This window comes from Calliopsis andreniformis, chromosome 5 (genome assembly GCF_051401765.1).
Source record: "Calliopsis andreniformis isolate RMS-2024a chromosome 5, iyCalAndr_principal, whole genome shotgun sequence".
In the NCBI taxonomy this organism is placed as follows: Eukaryota; Metazoa; Arthropoda; class Insecta; order Hymenoptera; family Andrenidae; genus Calliopsis; species Calliopsis andreniformis.
This window is the reverse complement of record NC_135066.1, coordinates 9,366,551-9,390,268: the sequence shown is the minus strand read 5'-3', so window position 1 is coordinate 9,390,268 and position 23,718 is coordinate 9,366,551. Positions and strand designations below refer to the sequence as shown.

Sequence of the window (23,718 nt, the reverse complement as noted above, 5' to 3'; positions counted from 1 at the left end):
CAACTTCTTTTGTTGACAAGTGTGAGAGATACATACATTTAAAGGACGACCTGCTGACGCATCAATGTGTCTTGCACTTTCGAATGACCGAAATCGATTATAGGTACCTACACAATCTGATGCAAGAACCGTTAAGAATGAGAACTCAACTACGCTTCCATATAACATTTTGCGTCGTTTACGAACTTTATTCGTTCTTCATATATCTTGTATCCCCCATACAAACGCTCAGTTACTACACAATTTTCTCCCCAGTCTCGGGGCGATGAAACTCAACCACTGATCGTTGAAATGAGCTACTCTTTACTCTTTGAGTGCATCATTTCAAATGCTTTGCATTTTTACAAATATCTCAATATCTGTAAAAACAGAACATATCCAAATTCCAAATTAAACTCCTCATTTGAAGTTTCATGAAATCACCAAGTCAAGTTAAAACACTTATAAATTACCATTCCCAATAATTATCATAAAATACCTACTACAAAAAAAAGGAAGAAGAAATCCCCCTAAACTATCGAAACATAAACCTGCGAGAGGATTCGAAATCCCTCGCCAACATTCTCCCTTCATTTCATCAGATTGAAAGCGCGCACAACGCGCGGGTCCCGACTCGGCCTATCGCTGTAGGAAGCCAGCTCGGCCAATCGTCTCCTCGACGAATGGTGCGTCTGTGTGACGCGCATAGTGCCACGCTGGCAGTTCAATTGATAAACCTTCGTGCATCGAGCGTTGTCGCCTTTTGCTCGAAAGCAAACGCAATTGCAGTTGCAGGGCTGGTGTACGTGATCCGCGGGCGAAGCGTTCGAGGCCCTCGGAGCATCCTCGAGAAAGGGCGTCCAGTGTTGCGTGTGGACGCTCGAAAAATGCCCGAGTGAGCCAACAGGCGAGCCGAAAACCGGTCTCTCGCTCGCTCTTCGTCTGTTGCAAGAGTCGACCAGGGTGGGGCGAGGAGGCCGAAGCGAGTCCCTCGCTCGCCTAGCCACGAAGGGATTCTTTTCCTCCCGTTAGTCGACTAGCGTGCCGTATCGCGGAGGTGCGACCTCGGTGCAGTGCAGTTCTTTTTTTTTTTTCATGGAACCCTAGTGTGCGGGTTGCAGTGCGTGCAGTGTTCACTTAAGCGTCGGGATGTCGTCGTCGGATATGAACCTGATGGACTTCCTCTTCCCGCGGGACTCGTTCCTGAAGGGCGACATTAAGGACGAGTCCTTCATAGACCAGAATTACGGCGACGTCGCCATCGCGGTAAGTCGCCGCTTTAGTTCACCTTCGTTCTTCCCGATGCTTCCTTGCTTGATTTTCCTCTTAGCTGTTTTAAACGGTATCACCATATTTCAGCGAACATGCACGACAACTGTGCCTCGTGAACTATGAATTACTCTTTTATAGACTGCGATCGTTTATTGGGGAAAATAGTGATTGAATACACGCTTAGGGATACTGGATTTGACCCTAGGAATGATCGAGGGGATTTCTGGAGATCAGAATTCAAAACATTTTAAATTTGAGCTGTTTCTAATTTGTAAACATTGTTAAGGAATTTGTTGTCGCGTATACCTTAAGACTGATGTTCGAAAGACGATTCTTGCAGAATATCTAAATTATATATATGAGAAGCGTGAGTTTGAGAAACTTTCTTAAGTTTCCATGTGACGGTTCAGTACTCCCAGGGTTATAATTCCCCGAACGTCGCGTGGAGACTTTCTACGCGCAGTGAATAGCTGAAAGATGGATTGAAATATCTCTGGTTCTTATTTATAAGTTCGATCCGAGGCTTCTCGACGTATAATGAAAGAAGTTGGCCTGTATCATGCTCGTTATCTGCGATGCTAATGCGGAGAATTATTTCCAAGGCTGGTGAAACCTTTTTCAGCGTTTATGCAACGCTTTTGGTAAGAATGAGTATTGAAAAATGTGGGAAAACCGGCACTGTGTAAAAGTGGGATGCTCGTGACTGGGCGTGCATTATTTATCGCAAGGGTAAAGTCGAGACGCCTATGCCCGTCGTCGATCGAGCGAAAGAAGATCTTTTTTCTGATCGATGATCTCAAGTTCGAGGAAAAGTCGCATGCTGAATCCCGTTCAGCGACGGGAGAATTCTCGACGCTCGGAATGCGTAAAGTAATGGTGCATTTCACCGTGTGCCACTTTCATCGTATCTTCAATCCCTCTGTCTGGCTGAACGAAGCGTCTCGTGCTTTCGTTGCGAACTATTATATTCAATTATTCTCAACTAGGCGACCGGTTGATTCATGTAACCGGATGGATCGTAACGCGTATTTTCTATGTATGTTGGAGCATGGACAAAGCGGATGTTTATAATGACGCTCTCGACTGGCGGCAGTGATTAACCGAAAGTTGCAGTACTTGCAGTGGCAAGAGCATGTGCAGGCAATTTGCGTTAACATATGGTAGGTGCTGGCCACGTGCGTGCTGCGTGCCGACACTGTTCGACCCATGTTTCAGATTTCTGTTGATCAGTCTACTTTATCTTATTCTGTTTTTTTTTTTTAAGGCAGATTATCATAGGTCATTAACGTTGGGAATAATATTGAAGTATTCGGGGAATGTTTCTTGAGTCACTCGCTTGGGGGTTTTATTAGTTTTCTGTGTTATTTAGATATGAGGAATAAATAAATTTTTATCTGTCAAGATGTGAGATGTGAATCATTATTTGATTTATTTATGAAGTTTATTGATAAGACGTTTTGTTCAGATGCTGTTATGTAATCGCGATGGAGTTTTTGTAACATATGGAATGGTAGAACGCACGTGTCGGCGAGGTAAGCGCCGCCATATTGGAGCCTTCACTTCTGGTGAACGCCTGAATTCACATTCTGATTTGATACTTGTCACGATGCTAAAGCTGTTTGACGTAAACTGTATTCCTCGAATTTAGTCAGGCACATGTTTCAATCAGACGTATGTTTGATTTAGAAATATGGTGTCGTATTATCACAAATGTAGCATTAACTCGAGCCATATCCTATGCGCTTCTAGATGCATACAATTGGTTTGAAGTGATGATGTATAACGTAGGATTTTGAAGTACAATTTTTGTATGCACATTACAATGAAATATTTAGAATTATACAAAGTATCAGTGAATTGATGGTTGTGCGTGCAACTATAACCTGAAAAATGATTCGTTTGAATGTTAACGTTTCTCATTTATGCTTATGATAAAAAGTAACATGGCATATCTATATGTATACATGCATACAATTATTGATAAGATGCAGAACTAGGTGTGACAGAAACACAAACGAAATATTTTTCAAAAAATTAACTCTATATTCAAAACGAATTTTTTTAAAAAATGAAACTTCATTGAGAAAGAGTTCTACAATTCCAACTTATTCTCGCACGCAGATTTTTCACTCATGAGTGCATTATGGTAATTATTATACTTTCAATCTTTCGTAAAGTATAGATATATCAAATCAGCATCCAATATTATTCCTTTTGAACGTAAAAACTTTTATGAACAAATGCTATCCTGCATTTTCAATTTCTTGTACAAAAAATTATTTGCGTGAAATTGATTCATTTATACGTTTCAAATTTTTGTCTGTGTATGAATATCTGCATGTGAACATCTTATACTATACCCTTGGTAAATTATTACTTATACGTGATACCTATGGCGAAGGTAAATGGCTTTAGGTACGGAATCAGACCGAGAATGCCAACTTACTCATCATGGCCAGAGACCTTCGAACGCGAAATACCGTTATATTACGGGACCCCTTGTGCATAATCTGAAAAATTGTGGCTCATATTCGTCAAAGATATTCAATCGCGATCTCTTGAAATTGTGGACACATGATCTCTGCTTTCAATTTTCGGGGAAATTTTGGAAGTTAATTAGAAGCAGAGCTAATTCAGATATTCACAAAATTGACGGTGAAAGAAAAACACTTTTAATTTAATCGACGTCGTAGGTTGAAGTGTAAGCTCTCAAAAAATTTAATTCTTGAATTTCAGAAAATAAAACGATTAAAATTTTTATTACTGCAAAAGCATGAGAATTTATATTTTCTGCGTTTACTATATTTCGTTTTTAAACTCCAAAAAATAATCACCGCAAAAACACTACATACAGTGCACTACAATCTTTTACACTTAATATCTCTTTTATGTTTCTGTAGGAGTACATTACATTACATTATATTACATAGAGATAGACTGATATAAATACAATTGCAATAATTGATTACTTAAGCACTTACTCAAAACTGATCAATGTATAAGGAATAAGAGATCAATCTTTAGCAACTCATGAATTTATTCATGAAGGCTTATTAGATTTACATACTTGATTCCTAAAGATGTTTTAACTTTTGTACTAATTTTCTGATTGGCATCGATAAATGTTTAGATGATCAACGTAAGATGCGCATTCAACGCTTATTGGCGTCGACAAGTAAAGCGAAGAAATAGAATTATAAAGTTTTGTACAGAGCAAGTGCAGAATATTAGAATTATACTTAATGGGTTAAAATGAATCTTTTCTTTATAGAGTGATCAATTTAACTGGAAACCCTCTAATGGGTGTTGACTGTACATACAATGCTAATAGTATTTAGAATAAATACTGTCAACAGTCGGAAGGTTTCCAAGTAAACTGATCACCCTATATAAGAGTATTTTGGATGCCTTTATACGAAACACGTGGCTTGTTTATTTTCGACACGTTTTTTAGTGGATAAAAACTCGAAAAAATTCGTATTTGTGTAAACTTCTTTAACCTGTTTATATAAAGATTATAGTAACAGATTTGTTTAAATAAAAGAAAACAAACTTTCGATACCTACTGGTTTCTGAGAGACTTATACATATCTTTGGAACTAGTCTGGACAAAAATAACTCATACTTACAGAATAAGGGTAACGTGACAAAAAATGAACGTAAAAGTGGACATAAAGTAGACAAAAGATGTAAATATATCACAATAGCATTCACAGTTACACTAACTACTGTTCTAACTGCACGTGAACGAACCTGAGTCATTGGAACTTCCCATATTTGTGCTACGTTCGAAAGAATCATGATTGTTTTCAAATGTTTCAATATTTCGTATATTATTGCATTTTATGTGCATTTTGCATTCTTTTTTACATCTTTCGTAAATGTATAAAAATCCGAGGTGCAAGTACTGATGATAAATCGCTATGAAGTTTTTAGATTCCCTAATGGAAAGGAAATACTTCCTGCTTTCTTATTTCCTCGAGCAAGGTTGCAATTCCTTTTTCTCAGACCCTTTGTTCCATCTATTTGACCCAACAACAAAAAGGGAGACTTCCATTTACGACTTCAGCCTTTCTACAACTTCAAATTATCTTTCCCACCGACCGACGATTTACGCTGAAATCGTTTGGATAAAAAGCTTCAATGAAAATCGCAAGAAGCTCTTCAGGGAAATAGAAAGAACCAGAAGTAATTTCAAGGAGAACACGCCTGCCCATTCTTTTTATGCGCGACTGGAAAAAGAAATAGGCGATTCGTCTGGAAGTTGAATCACAGAAAGCAGGCTTTGGGCCAGTCGCGCAAATACACGAACACCTTGCATTAGCTCAGACTTATTTTTAGTCCTTTTAAAACGTATGGAGCAGACGAGCTTACCACCAAACGAAAATATCGATCAATCGAAAGTTTTCTCTTAATCGATACTCGTTATTTAAAGCACAAGTCATGCTTTACTGGCTACGAGTAATTCCAAGTACCTCCAAACTTTTTTCTTTTCTATTTCTTTACTAAATGCTTCTAAGTGTTGTGCACAATTACTTCCATCTGTTTCGAAAGATCACTTAGAATATCGTGAGGATTTTTAAAGGGGCTGTGTAACAGATTCTCGAGAGTTGATCCATGTTTTTTTATCCAGGAGTATATTGCAATTTTTTCTTTCATAGTTAGAATTAGTGTTTTTTTAATATCGTCACTTCTGTTGTATCAGGAGTTGTCTAAAGCTGTTTTAAGAATTACGAGATTTGCTACAGATCTTTACATATCTGTGATTTGGCAATCTTCCCAGATTTGTAGCTTGTATGATCAAATAAACTTGATTATGGTTTTCTAGATTTGTAATTTGATTCTTTCTATATTCAATTCAGAATTTCTTGCTATGAACCAGTAGGCATGGATTTTTTACTTACACAACTTTTATTTCTTGGATTTTTTCTTCGATGTGTGTTCTCAATTTATTTAGGTAAAATTCGAAATATCTAATGAAGCATATTTGTGGGATTTCGAAAATTAACACTAGAACTATTGGGTTAAAAGGACCTCCTACTATGCATATTTAGGTATTAAAAAGGTGGGCCATTTCTAACTCTATCACGCTTTAAAGAGTTAATATTGAATAACACCAAGGAAATGTGTAACTGACTACTGTTTCTGCGAATTATGTCCTTTCTCGAAACCTATAATTCTAGCATTCCGATAAAAATAGGCATACGTGAGCCTTAGTAGTCTAGCGTTCAGTTCCGCGAATTTCTAATTCTAATTGATTTTTTAACGCCCCTTTGTCTAACATCCAACCAATGCAATTGCAGCATTCTGAAATTCAAGCGAACCCATCGTTCACACACTGCTTTACTATATTTACCGTTTCTCGAAAAGTAGGTTAGCCGACATTGGCCAAACGCTTGATTCACGGGTCGAGCGACAAGCTCACGCGAACAGCCATTTCTCAAGTTTCGCTAAGTCGATTAGCCCAACTTTCAGTCAGATATCTAAGTGGAACAGGGGATTATTAACAGAAACTGTTACTTCGACCCACAGCGTGAGCTTAAAGTCGTGTTCCAGTCATTCTGTTGCGTGCGTCGCATCGGCTGCAAAAACTTCAGCAGGAATTCCTGGGGTCAGCAATCCTGACTGCAATGATCCAAATGAGAAAGCGTGTGCGACACGAGAGCCAAAGAAATCAGTGACTTCCACAGCAATATCTCCCAGCATAGTTTAAGCAAAACCTACCAACCTGACGCGTTAAAAAATAAATAAAATTTGGTAACTTATTTTATATTCATATATAATATGAATTCATTATATCAATTCATATATTCATTATATTCATATATGAATATAAAATATATAATATGAAATTAAATATATAATATGAATATAAAATATGTTGCTTATTTTCTGATGCTTCAGGGTGGTGTTCCTTCTTAATTAAAGGGATACATCTGAAAAAAAGTTTAAAAAATCGAGATTTCTTACGTACAGAAATCTTCACATTTTCAATAATTAATTTCTCGAAAACGAGACAGAAGCGCTATTTCATTCTTTATGAAAGTGTATTGTTTCTTCTCCCCTACATTTAAAAGAAAATGAAATAAAAAATTCGCTACAGACTCCATAGAGTATCTTCGTGAATCGATCGAGACAACTTTCATCTATTCTTGACCCTGCATGCAACAAATTTTCAAAACAAGAGAACTGACCTCGTTCTCGACTCAGAGCAAAGCATAGAAGCCCAAAATAATCGCACGCGGTTTGTGTTTACTTTTCAAGGCGGAGGAATGGCCAACAAACCCGGACGACTTTCTCGATTCCATTTTCAAGCTGGAGGACAATCAGTTCAACCTGATGCAGGATGATTTGGAGACGATTCCATCCTCTTCCTCGGACAGCGGACTCTCCAGTGCTCTCAGCCTCTCCTGCGAGCAGCAGTTGAGTCCTCTCTTACCAATCGAGGAGGACCAGGTGGAAATCAGCAACTCCGAAATAAGCAGTCCACAGAACTTCATGGATTTCGAGCCGCTGGGCAGCCCTAATCAGTCCATGGGCAGCGTGGACAGCCCTGTTAGGTCTGTTGTTAGCTCCAATATGGGATCACCTGCCACGGACGTTGCGGAGGAGATGGATGTCGAGCATACTCTTGTAGCAGTCGTGAACCCTAATAATACCCTTACAGACGTGAACACGACCATTGTGACGGAGCAACCGGTTATCGAGCTAGGTAAAGAACCGACTTTGGGTCCTTTGAATTCGTCGTTGATAGAGAAAGAATTCAGTTTCCGGGTCATTCCAAGCGAAATTCAATACACTTTGGAGTAACACTTCAGACTTTGCTGAAATTTAGATATGTGTAGTATTTCGGGTATTTAAATGTACCTTAAAGAATTTTTCAAAATTTTGAAAATTGACTTTGCAGGTACTTGAAGCATAGAGCTAACTTTTTCGAAGAAGTTATGACTCTGGAACTGACAAATTCATGAAAATAAGCTTTTGAGTAGAAATAGGTGTGTTAAGATTTTATTGAAGACATTAGTGTGGGGAAAAAAAATGATTTCAGTTTAGAAAAAGTTTTCTTGGAGCAATTTTTTGCAATTGCTTTAAATAAGTACGATTGTATGGTATCAGGAATAAGTTGATACAAGTTGAGTATATTTATTCTCTTTATTTTCTTTGCATTAACATTTTAAAAGCAGTTGCATGAAAATTGATTCAAGCTAAACTATACATTGAAGTTCATCGTCTGCAATCGGTTTTCCTGGTTCCAAGTCCATGCGTAAAAATGTAAAAGATTTATTTAACCAGAATTTCATCACATCTATCTTGTGATATCAGTGGACAAATACTGAGAGATCTGATTTAGAACCTGTAGAGTACTCGATAATAAAATTTATCGATGAACTGGAAAGCCGATTGCTAGAATTGCAAACCCATGATTTTATTGCGGAAACTCAGTGCAGTTATTTCGAACATGCTAAGGAAAATTTAGAATTTGATGAGTTTTTCACTCATAATTTTAAAGAAAATTATTCTTTTGTTATTCAAGATGAAATCCAGAACTACCATTGATCTATCAATCAAACTAGAATACACATATTCGTTATTTATCCCCGAATAAATAATTTCCTGGCTTCCATAAAATCGTTTTTGTTTAAAACAGTTGCAAAAGAGATGGTCAAACCTCGTTTGAAATTAAAACGATTTTCGTTTAGTATTCCTAAGTCTTCACTATAAATACTCGAAAGGTCACTTTCATGGATACGATACTTCAAGAATCATATTTAAATTAAAACAAATTCTGTAAGGCGGAAGATCAATGAAATTATGCTACTATGGAAAAATTCCATTTGCATTCAAGAGAAAATTTGACATTATATCGCATTGACTCTAATAGACATTTTAAAAGCTGTGTTATTGGTTGGGTCACGCTTACGTTCGCATACAATGAATCTTTACTGCCGTTTTTATGCCTGGCATAGTAAACGTTCTTGAAGGAATGTGTGTCACCGTAAAATGCGTCATAGTTATTGTTTGCGCTGCCGAAGTGCATACTTAGTTCTTTAGATAAACGTGATCCAAGAAATCTTGCGTTTAAGAAACTGTTCAAATTAGATACTAGAATAAAGTAGAGACTGAATTTCAATTAATATTACATAAATAAACTTCGAATATCTTGATCGTCCAAACTGATCTTTTATCAGATTCTAGATGTTAGATATTTGAATCGTACAATGTTATTGTAGCTAGATTCTAAGAAGTTGCTTGATTGCTTAAGTTTCGTAACAAGTAGGAACGAAGAGAGAACGAGTAAAATGAAGGGAACTTAATTTTCATTTGTAGAAAAAACACCAAAACCACAAATACACATCACGCCTAAAGAGAGTAACACGATAAATGTTCGCAACATCGGCAAACGTAACGTCAGGCAATTGATTCGTGTTACTCCAATGGGTTCCGGTAATCCAAGATCCATTTTACTGCCAGTAAGTCTGAAAGATATGAAGGAGGTGAGGACTATTAAGATCATCAACGCGTCACAGGCGAGGAATCTCAAAGGTTTCAAAATTAACCAGACGAACATCATTAACAAGCCTGTTCAGGTACGTGAGACAACTTTCCTCGCACGTTACAATGATCCCTCGATTAGTCAAATTCAATTGAATCTATCTATCAGTATACTAGCTATCATTAATCCGAGGAGGGTAGCAAATTTCTTTAACTTTTGATGAAATTTTTGTGTGAGTCGTTCCACAAAAAAGATGAATTTAGAATGAGCAACTTTTGTATGGTTTACGAGTGACTCAACTGAAGCTCCAATCTTATCACGTTCTGTTTGTGTAAATTATATTACTTATCAATTTATTTGAGTAAGCATTTCTTAACGTTTGTGATAAGATATTCGAATAAATTTTCTCGAAATTGACTATTTTATCGAACTATTTTACCAATTAGATGACTATCAAGCAAGAGGATTCCAGCAGCGAGAAGGGCTGCAACTCTAGCGACGAGGTCTCAGAATCGGATTCCCCGTATCCGCGGCTGAAGCTGAACGCGGAAGAGAAGCGTCTGCTTCAGAAAGAAGGGATAACGTTGCCCACGCATTATCCCTTGACGAAGCACGAGGAACGCGAGCTAAAGAGGATCAGGCGCAAGATTCGCAACAAAATATCCGCTCAGGATTCACGGAAGAGGAAAAAGGAGTACGTCGACGGGCTGGAGGATCGCGTGAAGCAGTGCACCGAAGAGAACATGACGCTTCTGAAACGCATCAAAGCTCTCCAGTCGCAGAACCAGAGCCTGGCTGGCCAACTTAAGAGGCTCCAGGCTCTGCTGCAGAAGGGCAACAAGAGTGCCCAGCCGGCTACTTGTTTGATGGTTTTGCTGCTCTCATTGGCTCTGGTCGCTGTACCGAATCTCCGACCACACTCTAATTCCAACAATGAACTCACGCAAGAACAGGAACAGCCCGAGAAAATGCCACCGTTGGCAGGTGAGTGCATGCATTTGTCTTCTGCTCCGCGACCACGCTTTTCAAAGACTCCAAGCTTTTGCTTAAAATAGGATACAGCCGAATTATCCCACTTTTTTTCTTTTTCACTGATCTGTTGCACGTTCCTTGCCAAGCTATTTTTGAGTGACTTTATTTTCGGGTCACTTGTACCCAAAATGTTACCTGTTTTGCTTGTAATTTCAGTCCTTTTATTTTTCTGTAATCCACGACGTTTTCTAGTCATAGTTGGTGATGGTTTTAAGATGAATGTCTTAATATCTGATCACTTCAAATGTCAAGTGTCCCAGGAAGTGAACAGTCAAAATATGCATGTCCCGAGATTTGAATTGAGATTTAATAGCTGAATACCTATATCTACTTTTTTATGGTACTATTATATTTTTTGTTTTTAATTGGGTACATTAGTATTTAAGCTCAAAATGAAATAAAATTAGCGTTAGTACTCAGGTAGTGGGACCATCATCTTAGGTTTCGAAGAGTTTTAAAATTCACAGAATTTATTTAAACATTATATGTAAAAATTATAATAACAGATGTTTTTAAATTAGAGAAAACACACATTTGTTATTTATCGATTTTCTAGAAACCTATACTTTTTGAACTATCTCAGATAAAGAAGATCTACTTTTATGGAGTAAGCTCTGTCTGATGAAAAGTTCGAGGACTATTCTAAAAGGTCATGCAAGATACTACGCACTGATTTTAATGAAACTTTATGACTGAATGATAAGTTAAAAGCAACTTTTTTATGCTTAGTAGTTACGTAGGCCTTCAGTGGTATATAAAATGTGAAAAAATAATATTTTGCTTACTATGCATTTGATGTTTATGATTTTAGAGATTCTTTAAGAAAATAGTTGAACGGTTACAATAAAAGTTTCATAATCTGCAGTTGAGTTCAAAGTCCACATGAGAAGGAAAACATAAAAATATTTAAAAGCTATTCTTTGTAAATTTATTATTTATGTCATACATTTGTAACTGATGTTTGCTATAAAACAATTATGTACTATTTTATGTACTCTTTCAAGTGGTTAACTTTCTCATTTGATAAGTTTTCGCATTTCTTGTGAGTAATCTCTTACTCGTCAAAAGTTTATCCATGTTACTTATTTTCAAAATATTCATTTATTGTTCGAACACTCTCCAGAAACATCATTTCAATAAGAAATTATTTTTGTAATTCCAGCACTCGTTGAAGTCAATTCATTCTCGTAAAAATTTAATATTTACGATAGAAAAATAAATGAAGTTTAAATAAACCATAAACTCGGAAACATTAAATTACAAGATACGCACAGTAAGCGAAATACAATCTTCATTGTAATTATATTTCGAGCGCTTGTTTACGAAGCTGTAAATCTATTAGGATAAAAATGGAAATGCATATGAAAACTTGATTATAATAAGAATAAGTTGCTCTTTTAATTGCAATGTAATAATCCACGTTAATAGATAGATTTCATTAGATTATAGATTTACGGCTCATCGACGAATTTACAGCGATGTATCTTTCTAAAATTAAATGATGCACTGATAGTTTTGTTTTCTCTTGTCAGAAATGTAAGTATTAATACATAAATAAGTTTAGATAATTTCGAAGTATACTGAACATACGTAGCTACAAACCTATAACGAAGGCATACTGGTTTATAGATTTAATATCGTCAATTAGTTGTTACGATAAATATAATTAGCCACTTGAAACTGGAAAATTAATGACATCAATAACTTGTTATTATGGTTTAATAGAGGCAAGAATTAATAAAAGTGAGAGGACAATTTCAAGCAATAGATAAAGAGCATAAAGAAAGAATATTATGTAAGAAAATTAGAATTTGTTAATTGATATTAATTCCTTTAATTACCTACTTAATAGCATAAAAATATTAAATTTTACTCAATATTTAGAAAGCTTGAGTCCTTTATAACAGGTATCGATTCCTTTCAAAGGAGAATATCTACTTTTTATTATAGATACTTTGTGTTTTAAATCCTTTTAATCCAAAATACTTTCGTTTATAGCCTTATCTATTTTACTACTTCAAATTTCCTCTATTCCTGACTTATATTATATTTTCTCATTCTCGAGATTACACTTTGCATTTTATCTTTGTTTTGTTGCAACACTATCAGTGCTCATCCGATTAGAGAAAAAGAGTCGTAATAATCGTGTTAAATAACGAATCTATTGATAACAGAACCATATTTCATTAGCACGTGCTGTTGATGAATATTAGTGTTAGTACCTTTATCATTTTGTTTATGTCCTCTAAACGCTACTGGTCGAACAATATGTATTAATGAAAAGCACAAAGGATAAGAGACGATAGATTGACACGTATCTGTTTGCTTGAAACGGTTAGGTAACGCCAGATAATTGAACGATGCTAGGTGAATATTTTACGCAACAGACTGTTTGTAATCCTAATATCATTTCGAAATAATACCATATCTACAGACGTCCAAATTTGTTCAACTGTATCGAAGCAGCTAACATTTCCATATGCACATTTCGTCATGCTTTACTTCGTACTTTTCGATCTCGCTGCCGCTTCTAATGGTTCAACAATTAAGCGACACGTCTCCGTCTGCAGTTCTGAATGCTTGAATAGCAAATTCCGCGATATGGATGCGCGTCAATTGCGCCATGTACGAAAAAAAAGAGAAATAGCAAGATACGATACAATATCAGCAGTATTCCAGATTGCAAAACGGTTTTTATTATGACCGCTTCGCGACGCAGCAATTTAACACAGTCGACAACTTTGTGATTTCGTTTGCATATGGAGATTCGTATTATCGTCGAAGAAGAGCAAGTAATCAAGTCTACACGTACTTGTTCAATTTTTTTTCACTCAATTAAAATTAATCCGACTCGGCTGACAACTTTGCTCTCGGCTCAGCTATCGTACCGAGACAACATTTGCTTGATCGACTTTGTCAGGTATTAATGGTAGACTTCGATAAAGAGATAAGAAGGTTATTTCCAAAGCAATAGCTATGAAATTGATATGAACAACGGTCGGTGAAACCGGAGCAGAGTATGGGAACGGGCAGAGAAGTTGCTCAACTACTTTCTAAACGAGGGCAAGAAATCTTAAATCCTTTCTCTGCATCTGAACTGGGTGCTGATCCTTTTCATACATTTTTAATTCGCCTGCTTTCTCGAAAACAGAAGTATCAACCGCTATCACCATAATTTTACCAAAATATTCAATCGTTACGAATTGCATTAAGAAGTAGAATATTTAAGGTTTCTTTCGTGGAACTTTTTTAAGTGTCACTTGTATATTGGCATTATTTGTGAACCTGAATTTGTGACCCGAACGGTCAGACCCACGAAGTGTCATTGAACTTCATTGAAATTCAATCGTTGGAACTTTGGAGTTGCGTACGTGCAGAGCTTCGTAACCAGCTTCTCGTTCGGATTACGAAACAAATTACTATCCGGAACCTTCTTGACCAGATAGCCAATGCAGTAGAATAACATAACAATCTATGACACTGTAACTGTTATCTCGAGTACCTGATTTACACGAATAACGATACAACCGATTACGTGACGCGATAATTGAAATGTCAAGCACTGTACGTGTTATACAAGGTGCCCTGTAACACGTGGACAATATTTCAGAGACTGATTGAGCACCTAAAAGCAATCAAGGTTCATACAAATATATGTCCTATTTGACCTTGTTTACGAGATATAAAGAATTTCGTGTTCATCATTTCGTATCTGATTGCCTTCACGAGAGATGTTTAAAATGACTTGTATTTGAACGTATGCCTGAAGACGTCATTGATGTGACTACTATTTCAAGAATCAATTCCTGCAATATTTATTTACTGCAACATCCCCAAAAAATCTGAATCTCATAAAATTGTATTTTTATTGCAGGTCGTTCTCGAACACTTCTCTACTCGAAGCAGCTGATGGACGAGGAACTGCAGCAATACAGCGAGGAGTTGCTGCAGGAAGTGGAGGGCCTGCTGGATCACGACTACAGCCCCGCGATTCAGCCACCCCTCTACAAACGTCCTCGCATGGACACGGAATCGAAATGTGTTTCTTCATCGGACAACGTCGGCGGTATATTCTGTGGGAAGCAGGAGGTGACTGTTTCGAAGTCAAGCAAGAAGTACATCGAGCCACCATTGGACGACGTTTGGCCACCACCGAATCCAGGCGGACAGAAGAACACCAAGGTGGTCGATAAGCTCGAAGCACTGACGAACGAGCTGAAGATCAACGTCTCTGATTCCGAGGGCACCAGAACGGTCCTCCTGAAGGTGCCTCAGGAGCAGTAGATGAAGGAGGGATACGCCAACGTGGCAGAAGACACATTTTTCTATGATTCTTCGTAACCCTTTGCGATTCACACTTGTTATTGGTACATCTGTCTCCAATCACGAGTCGTTTGTGTTTGTTGAAGGAGAGAGAGACTTCGAGGACAGATCGGTGATACGTTTGACCTATAATTTTCGTCCATTAGAGGGTTGTAGCAAATTTTTACTGAGCATCGCAAAGGGTCGATGAACATAGACGAAGCTGAAACTTCTTGAAGGTGCATGTTTACACGCTGCGTATTTTTTAATCGATTTTTACTGTCTGTACACTTCACACACATCTCTGAGAATCTGTTGAGCTAGTACAGACAGAGTCGAGGGCGTTTGTCGGAAACGAAGTTTTAAATGACAGACGTTTAGTTTGTAGAAATGTTGAGGACACGAGTTTTTTATGCACCTAACTCCTATAGCGTTCTGCGTCTAAGAAGTCGAAGTTAATCATATTCATCCATCATTAATCACACTCTTACTCATCGATGTCCCGCAGTGAAGAGTTTCATATATTTGATTTCCATCGAATACTTCGTCTGTTAGTCAAAGGCATCGTTTTTAGGTGACTTTTCCAAGAGTCTTTATCGATTGAACGATATTTAAGATTTATCTATTTATAAGGAGAATTTATTACGAGAGTTTTACGATTATTATTGCTGTTGCCGATGGTAAGAGATATTTGTATATAGTTATTATACAGAAACGTAAAAGTGACAGAGAGAGCTATATATATATACACAAAATATATCTATCGTAGCTTTAATATTACGATAAACGGTTCATAATTTCATCTATGCGAGATTGACTATTAATTGAGGTGTAGTAGCTGATGAAATTTGTTTATAAGTTGCACGTATAAGAGAATGTGTAGCATGTGCGTTTCCATCCTACATAATGCGTGATAGATTCAATTCACTCGAACGAGTTTCTTGTCGTACACTTTTTTGGAGGCTGGGGTGTGTTATAGAATATATTTAATAGTTATATACACGCGAGTGGTTTGCACCGGGTCGAATGGAAATATATCTACGCCCGCGGTTTATCGTGAGATGTATGTCTAAAACAAATACTGTGCGTTATCGACACAAGGCTTTTGAAGACTGTATCATACGTGTTAGTCACAATCTAACATTTTCTCCAAGAGCGAGACGTCACGTTTCTCGCCTCATATTTTCGTTTAATTCCTTACGTTTAAGTAAGTTAGGGCGATCGTCGAATTTATTTTTACTTTATATACGGCTAGCGAGATTTGCGTGCAACGCAAATGCACACCATTATTATTCACCGAATTGTAAATAAACACATACCGTGAAAAGATATTTCATCGTTGTTTAAGTATGCTCGTACTTATATTAACTTTTTTTTTCGACGAATGATTCGAGGAAGAAGGCAAAGTAATCGAGCATGTTGAAGAAAAATATTTAAACTTTTGATGACGTAGCGAGATCTTTTGCACACTTTCCAGCGATATTTTGTCGTTCTTCCGAAGAATCGTAATTGGATATACGTATATGTGAGCATCGTCGATAGAGTGGGATATCGACAAGCGTTTTTATTTAGATAAGTTCAACGATACATTCCTACCAGTAATGTTTATTCAAAAATAGAACGATTCTATTTTTGCACTATGTAAAAGGGTTGAAGGTATTACATAATCTAAATTTGATTCAGTATACGTGTAACGATATTAAGGAATAAAGAGTTACTTGTCGAATAGTATGGTGAAGTTGACTTAGTCCTTTTAATATCCTGAAAGATATATTATTTAAGGTTCTACTAATTAAATATTACATGTAAGTGACGCATGATGAAGGAGTGGTCATGAGAGATTCTCAAAACGACAAACTACGGTCACTATTTATCTACTGGCGTTCCATTGCTTCAGAATCTCTTCTATTTGATCTATTTTGAATACAACATTTTAATAAATATAATTAGAACGGCGTACATGAAAATGTGTCATAAATGCATAAAAATCCAGGCTGTTTCGATTTGGGAAATTGTAAAAATTGTAATAAGTACTCAAATAAAAAGTCTGTAACGATAAATCTTGTTCATTTGTAAATGTACTTACAAGTTGAGCAGTAGTCGAGTTAGACGACTACTTCATACCTATTGTCACTAGATAGCGCTGTAGGTATTGGATCAGTAATTCGTAAGAGTTAACGCTAGATGGCTCAGTGTCCATGTTTTGGCCATTTTAGCGGAATTTACGAATTTTGGCCAAGTTGCTTAGAAAAGGGAAAACAAAGGGAGAACAGTGAGTAAAAGGATGGGAACAATAAAATAAAAATTCTAAACAAAATACACAGTACTGTTATGGATACAATTATTTATTTTCCATTGTCCTCTTCAGCTCCAATACATGTGATATTTGATACATAATGATTCAATAATGTTCATTAAATACGAAGTACGAAACCTATCTACGCTAAACTCGTCCTCTACGATCTCGATACCTTTTTGTTCTCATTTTTTCTCATTTTCTTCGTATATCGTCATATAAATGAAACGTTTGGTAATAAATCATCGTAAGGTAGGTAAGCGTTTCGTTTTTCGTTTTCTCCCGATCATAGGGAATCACGATTGTGTCGAGCGTGTCCCACCTACCTCGGATAAGCGAACGTTCTCAAAAAGTCTTCGGTAGAAATCACGCAGTCTCGACCTTTTCTTCAGCCGCGTGCCCACATGTAAAACGTGTCAAAGCACCGCGCACTTCCCCGTTCATAATGTGCAAGGTGAGATAATAAAACAACGAACATCGAGGGGACACATTAAGCCACGCTTTCGTCTATGCAATGTGAGATGCGAGATACGATCCAAGGATGGGGCTCCACTTAAGAGTTTCTTACAATATCCATTATTCAGAATACTCTCAAATCACAATTTGACACACATGTTAGTTTATATGACAAGAAATTGAACTCTTCAGAGTAATGCACAATAATTGCACACACTCACGATAATTGTATCTACTCTTAAGTGAATATAGTATACCTTAATAGAGAAAAGTCACGTTCCAAAGGCAACACGCATCGAAGAGGCCACAGTAATGTGTTTTGAGCCGTACATTTTATGGATAAGAACGTGGCTTTAGGTACGTACGTCTGGTATGTTGTATATGTGAGAATGTACATAAACGTGTGTTCTCATCATGCGTTATTCACGCAGAGACGCCAGTTTACAAATCTTTTGTAATGTGTATTGAGCACGTGGTAATGTAAACTAATACTTCATTCACGCGGGAACGTGGTTTTATGTATTCATCGCTTCTCACGTTGCGCAAATGAGAACATGGCTTAGAAGCGTTTTTTCATTGCTTACATTTTTCATGGGACGCGTGTGATATTAATACATTCACCAGCAGACAATTTTTCTAGATTTTTCACGCCATTTTATGTATATGCATATTACTGCAACTAATATTGTTTTGTAATTTAATAATACTCTGTATTAATAGACTACAGACGTTTATGCAAGTTCAGATTTTCGTACATACTATTAAAATAATGGAAACTAAGTACAAAGTTGCTTCAGCTTCTAAATTTTAGAAATTCTAACTTCCTTTTAAGAAACTTGTATGTTTTTGTATATTACATGCACTTTGCACTTTCTTGCATAGTTAAATTTTTCATAAATGCATAAGGATCTGCAGTCTATGTAGTTGCTGCGTAAGTGCTGTCTACCAGGGTACAACTACAAATCCCATTTTTGAAAATACCTTGTAGGTAGATACTTGTCTCAAGCTGTGTATTTTCCCTCATGATTTACGATAGTTTCTCATCTATGTGGAACTTGCATTATACCTCCTTTACAGAAATCTTCGAAGCAGATAATTAAAACAAGAACATAGTAGCGGATAGAACTCACACAGCAACCTAATATCAACACATATCCGATCCAACAATGAAAATTCAGCATTTCACTGCCTATTGTTTGCTGCAGTAAAGAAACGATGGCCTTTAGGCGATAGCAGTACAGAAAATGATTTTCGGGTATGTGTTAAAGTCGCCCAAAGTTGACAAGTTGATGACCATCAAGTTCTCTTTATTACAAGTGTTACTAAAAACCATTCCCAATTGAAAGCGTCAGTCTCCCGATGAACGTGTTAAATATCGTTCACGCCTCACATCGTACATGTGGGGACGTGGCTCAACATGCCAGTTATTTATAAATGATTTACAAGGAGGAAACGTTAAGTATCGATGGGAAGACCGTATTGAACTACGAAGGCGTATCGAACACGAGCGAGAATACGCGCTGTTAATTAGTATCCGAGACGATTCACACCGATGAGCAGTGGCGAAATGAAATGCGACGTCTTACTAATTACATCAATTGTCTCGCATTGTGCAATGGCCATTCGCTTCTTGTTTTGTCGACGATCACAGCCTCACATTTGAAGGTCGAACGAAGGGAGAAAGAAACAGCGACAGAATCGGGGTTCATCATTCGTCATTATCCATGTGTTATCTCGTCGATTCGCAAGCGCACTCGATTTATGTAGATGCTGATAACGTTTCGCAAACGGGTATTAGTGCCTTACTGTTTTAACTGAACAGATACGCTGACTATTGTCCCTTTTGGTGTTGGACACGTGATCTTTAACACTTGTAGGGTCAACGATAACGATGTATCCTCAGAGAGAAAATGATTTGTCACAGTTAACAAATATTGAAAATTGTATGCATGGACTTTACATATAGTTGATACAGTGAGCTGGTTTTGACTGATCGTTAACAAGCGATCGGTAGAGTATTGTACAACTGCAATAATTCTATTCTGAAAATGATGTTATTGTTCTAGTATAGTGTCTGAAAAATCTATATCAGGATGGCATTAAGAATATAACGGGTCTCATTGGTAGTAGTACTTGTTCAAACGATAGTAATTGCTTGTTAACTGTCATTCATGAATACTGGTACACTGTTTTTGTCAATCAGTTGGCAAATTTTTATTCGCAATTTTAACTATATCTAGCTTTGGAGTACTAAATTGCATAAGAAATTGTTATACTACTTACAGTAGATAGTAAAGTATTTTTTAATCTAATATTATACATCTCTGTAAATTAAGAATACAAAGAAACTAATTTTACAATTAAATTTGCCAACTGTTTGCGAAACGATTATTTCACTTGCAGCTCGTCAGTTATTCACGAAACATGCTTGCTTAATTTACATTTATCTTTATCATTCCCCACCCCTGTTTATACTTGAAAATGAATTCCGTCGCCTGTCGACAATCGCTTCTTGTTGTCGCAAGGCTAGAAATTGATTCGTGAGACACAGAGATTAGGACACTTCGCTTAAGTATGTATAGAGACGTTTGAATATCAAGAGAAATACTTTCTGCCTTTACTAAGAAGACTTTCCATCGAAGAGACGTCTAAAGTCGATCTTTTCATGAAATGGAAGATGCGCCCTGGCGATCAGGGGAGGTGAAAACAGCGCGTCGCGATTTTTCATTAGCGTTTATAAATAGGAAACAGCTCGCCTAACGACTAGGTTCGTGAATAGTTTATGTTGCGTTCAATTGACCGTCTGATTGGATACCGAGGTTTCGTCAGTCCTGAAAAATTGCGCGATCTCGCGGTCTCCTATGGTAAATTACTTCCCATGTAAATTAATTACGCGTATCTCAGTCGCAACGATAAATTGTAGAAAAGTCTATGCGCTCCACCTATCACTTTCTACTTTGAAAAATCGACAAGAGACGCAAAGCTTCTTCTTCTTCTTCTTCTTCTTCCATTTGAAAAATCAAATATCTCGAGATACATCAAGGAAAGGTATACTCGTCTAATCAACTACTCGACGATCTATCGGTGTTCCTTCGATACATCGAAGCGCTATTGTTAAGCTCATAGTACGATTTTTCGACTGATTCTTCGAAAATTTTACGAAGTTACATCTGAACAGTTTAAGAACCTTAGAGAGATCGTTACTTTTGTTAATGATTGAATAAGTTTAGGTAGAATCGTGAGGTTTCCACGAGGGTCGCTTTTATCAGCGAGAAGAAAATCTTGGAAAATAGTCTATAAAAGTTACTAGAATGCTCGATTACAAGGCTGTTTCGTTTTTTTGACTTACATCTTTCTTACTCGATCGATTCATGGGGACAATCAAATATCGAATAATGGTTGGATGTCGATATCTTACCGGAGGCACGAAATAGTTCAGCTAACAGGCACAAACGAGCTCGTGAAACAATCTACAATAACTCACTGCCCATACTGAATTATTTTATCCTTTGACTGTATGTTTGGCACAGCTTGAACTTTGCTCAAATATTCTACTTTCTAATACTGTCGTAGACTTAAATAGTAGATATCTCCCTTTTAAATACTGAATAATACAAAGAGACCTATGAGTCTTTTAACACATTGAATGTTCATTTTGTAACAGCTAAATCTGAACACTCCTAAACTTTGTAAAGTACAAAATGCACCATTGAGCTATGAAATTTTATGCTTTTCTTTTTAAACAAAAATATATTTGAATAAATGGAAAAAATTTGAAAGACGCTAAGAAATAACACAGCACTCAACGTGTTAAAATTGAATTTCTGTGAAGCGTGTATCCAAACAGTCAAAGGATTGATACAATTTTCGATCGGCCAAACGAATTCAGTTTTTCTTTTGTAACGTTTGCTAATAATAATTATTCTTCCCGTATTTCTTTCTGTCTTTTATAATAACATGTCTTCTACGTAACCAGATACGTATAATTAAGAGACTGTAATGTTAATTAATCGCTATATATCGAAAGAGGATTAATCGATGCAGAGATCTAGCGAGTACCTGAACGTTATTCATCGACGAAGAGATATTTTGGAGCTGTCTAAGCTACGAGTTGAGGTAGAATTACAACATGGTAAACTCGAGACGATGTACACATGCGAGAAGACTATAGATACGCCACTTGTTTGGCCAGTGAGAAATAAAAAAGAAGAACTCTCTTCTTCTTTCATCAATGACGAGCTTCGGGAAAATCGTAACGTCACGACCGTGGTTGCTAGCGCATAATTTCGAGTCGATACAGTTTATCGTTACCATTACATACTTAACGATATTATCGATACAGGTTATACATTTACGAACTGACTCTATGCAACGACTAGAACTGTGATGATTTCTATGAATACTATCACCACTTTCCTTTATGCTATATGCGACGAGAACTCTCAATTCGATAGGAAACAACGAAGCCGATTCAACCGAACGACTTGGCGCCAGATCTTGCATTGGCAAATATGTTATCGTGTATCGATGAATTGTTATGATTCACGTGGCTACTAGATATATAGATATATATTTTTTAAACAAAAACTATTGTGTGACTATAAAGTCTGGGTATTGAAATATGTTAGTTCTTAAAATATATATCTGTGGCTGTAAGATACAACCTACTACATTTTCAACAAATTTGAGTTAAGGCTTTAATTGAGATCTGAAATATAGAATTCATATTTTCAGAAAGGAAAAAGGGCATTGAAAGAATTTCTCATTTAAAAATAAGAGTTTTAGAAGACACAAATATATAAGACAGTACTGAAATTGAAACCAGCATCTGATTTAAATCATATTGCTTTAAAAGCACAGATATTTAATCAGAAATCCCTTTTCTCACATTTCACCTAACTATGAATACTCAGCTTTATCAATTTCTATGCTAACTTCTAAATTCTTTAATTAACGAGTCTTCAGACCATCACTATTCCATTTTCAACACGTATCCTAACAATCGATCAATAATCGATAAGAATTTTGCCTCAGCAATCCAGCAATCGATTTTTCGGCGAATCGTTTCTAGGTGGTATCTAGCTGGCCGACTACAGACGCGGATTGTTTAATAATAAAAACTCAACACTTACGTCGAACTCACTCCCGTTCCCATACAAAATATTTGTGCCGTTTTTTTTTTTGTTTTTTATACAAAAAAACTTAAGCTTAACCCCTTAACTGACGAACTCTATACACTAAAGACCGCGTGGCAAAGGTATGATACAGAGTTTGTACAAACGCGTCGCGTACGTGTTACGCAGCTTAACAACGTGTCGGCGTGTTGCATTCCCGCAAGGTTACGCGTACGCTTTTTACGGAACGTGAAATGCGCGTAATTACAACTCTAGGAACATGTCGAGGACAATCGAATGCCCTCCTCGATAAGAGGCCCTGGTTTCCTTGTTTGGCGCCTCGGTCCACACCAAGGTGCCTGGGAAAATTATTGAGAGCTCAGCGCGAACTATTGAAGAGAAGTCGACGAAGTTGACGAAGAGAAATTAACACATTTGTTTGGAGCAATTACGTACGACTCCTTCGAACATTTTATTAGCAAACGAAGTCAGAGAGCGACCAAGAGCATTTAAGCCACGCTTTAAGGAGTTAGCCCTTTAAATGCGATAATAAAAATTCTTAACATGCACTGTGTGGAAATTTTCCATATTTTTTGATGCCAGCAGGTGGCCAATGCACGCTTTGCAAAGGGATAACAGCTTTATGGTGGGACAATCTGTAAATGTTGAGATCTAGGCTTCTTAGATGTACTAATAAAGTTTGAAGCTATTATAGTTCTTCCACCCTGTTTTGTAGAATAGTTTATAGAGTAATTTGCTCTTGATGTTGCTCT

The 23,718-nt window shown here is 36.9% G+C and overlaps 1 protein-coding gene across 1 annotated transcript; it reads left to right on the top strand.

Moving 5' to 3' along the window:
- The first annotated feature begins 725 nt into the window (after nucleotides 1-725).
- On the top strand, nucleotides 726-16,807 carry LOC143179228 (uncharacterized). The gene is made up of 5 exons (XM_076378348.1): nucleotides 726-1,245; nucleotides 7,516-7,963; nucleotides 9,580-9,839; nucleotides 10,192-10,729; nucleotides 14,652-16,807. Exons 1-5 carry the CDS (start codon nucleotides 1,129-1,131, stop codon nucleotides 15,059-15,061), a joined length of 1,773 nt encoding a protein of 590 aa, XP_076234463.1. The 5' UTR covers nucleotides 726-1,128; the 3' UTR covers nucleotides 15,062-16,807.
- Nucleotides 16,808-23,718: the final 6,911 nt, after the last annotated feature.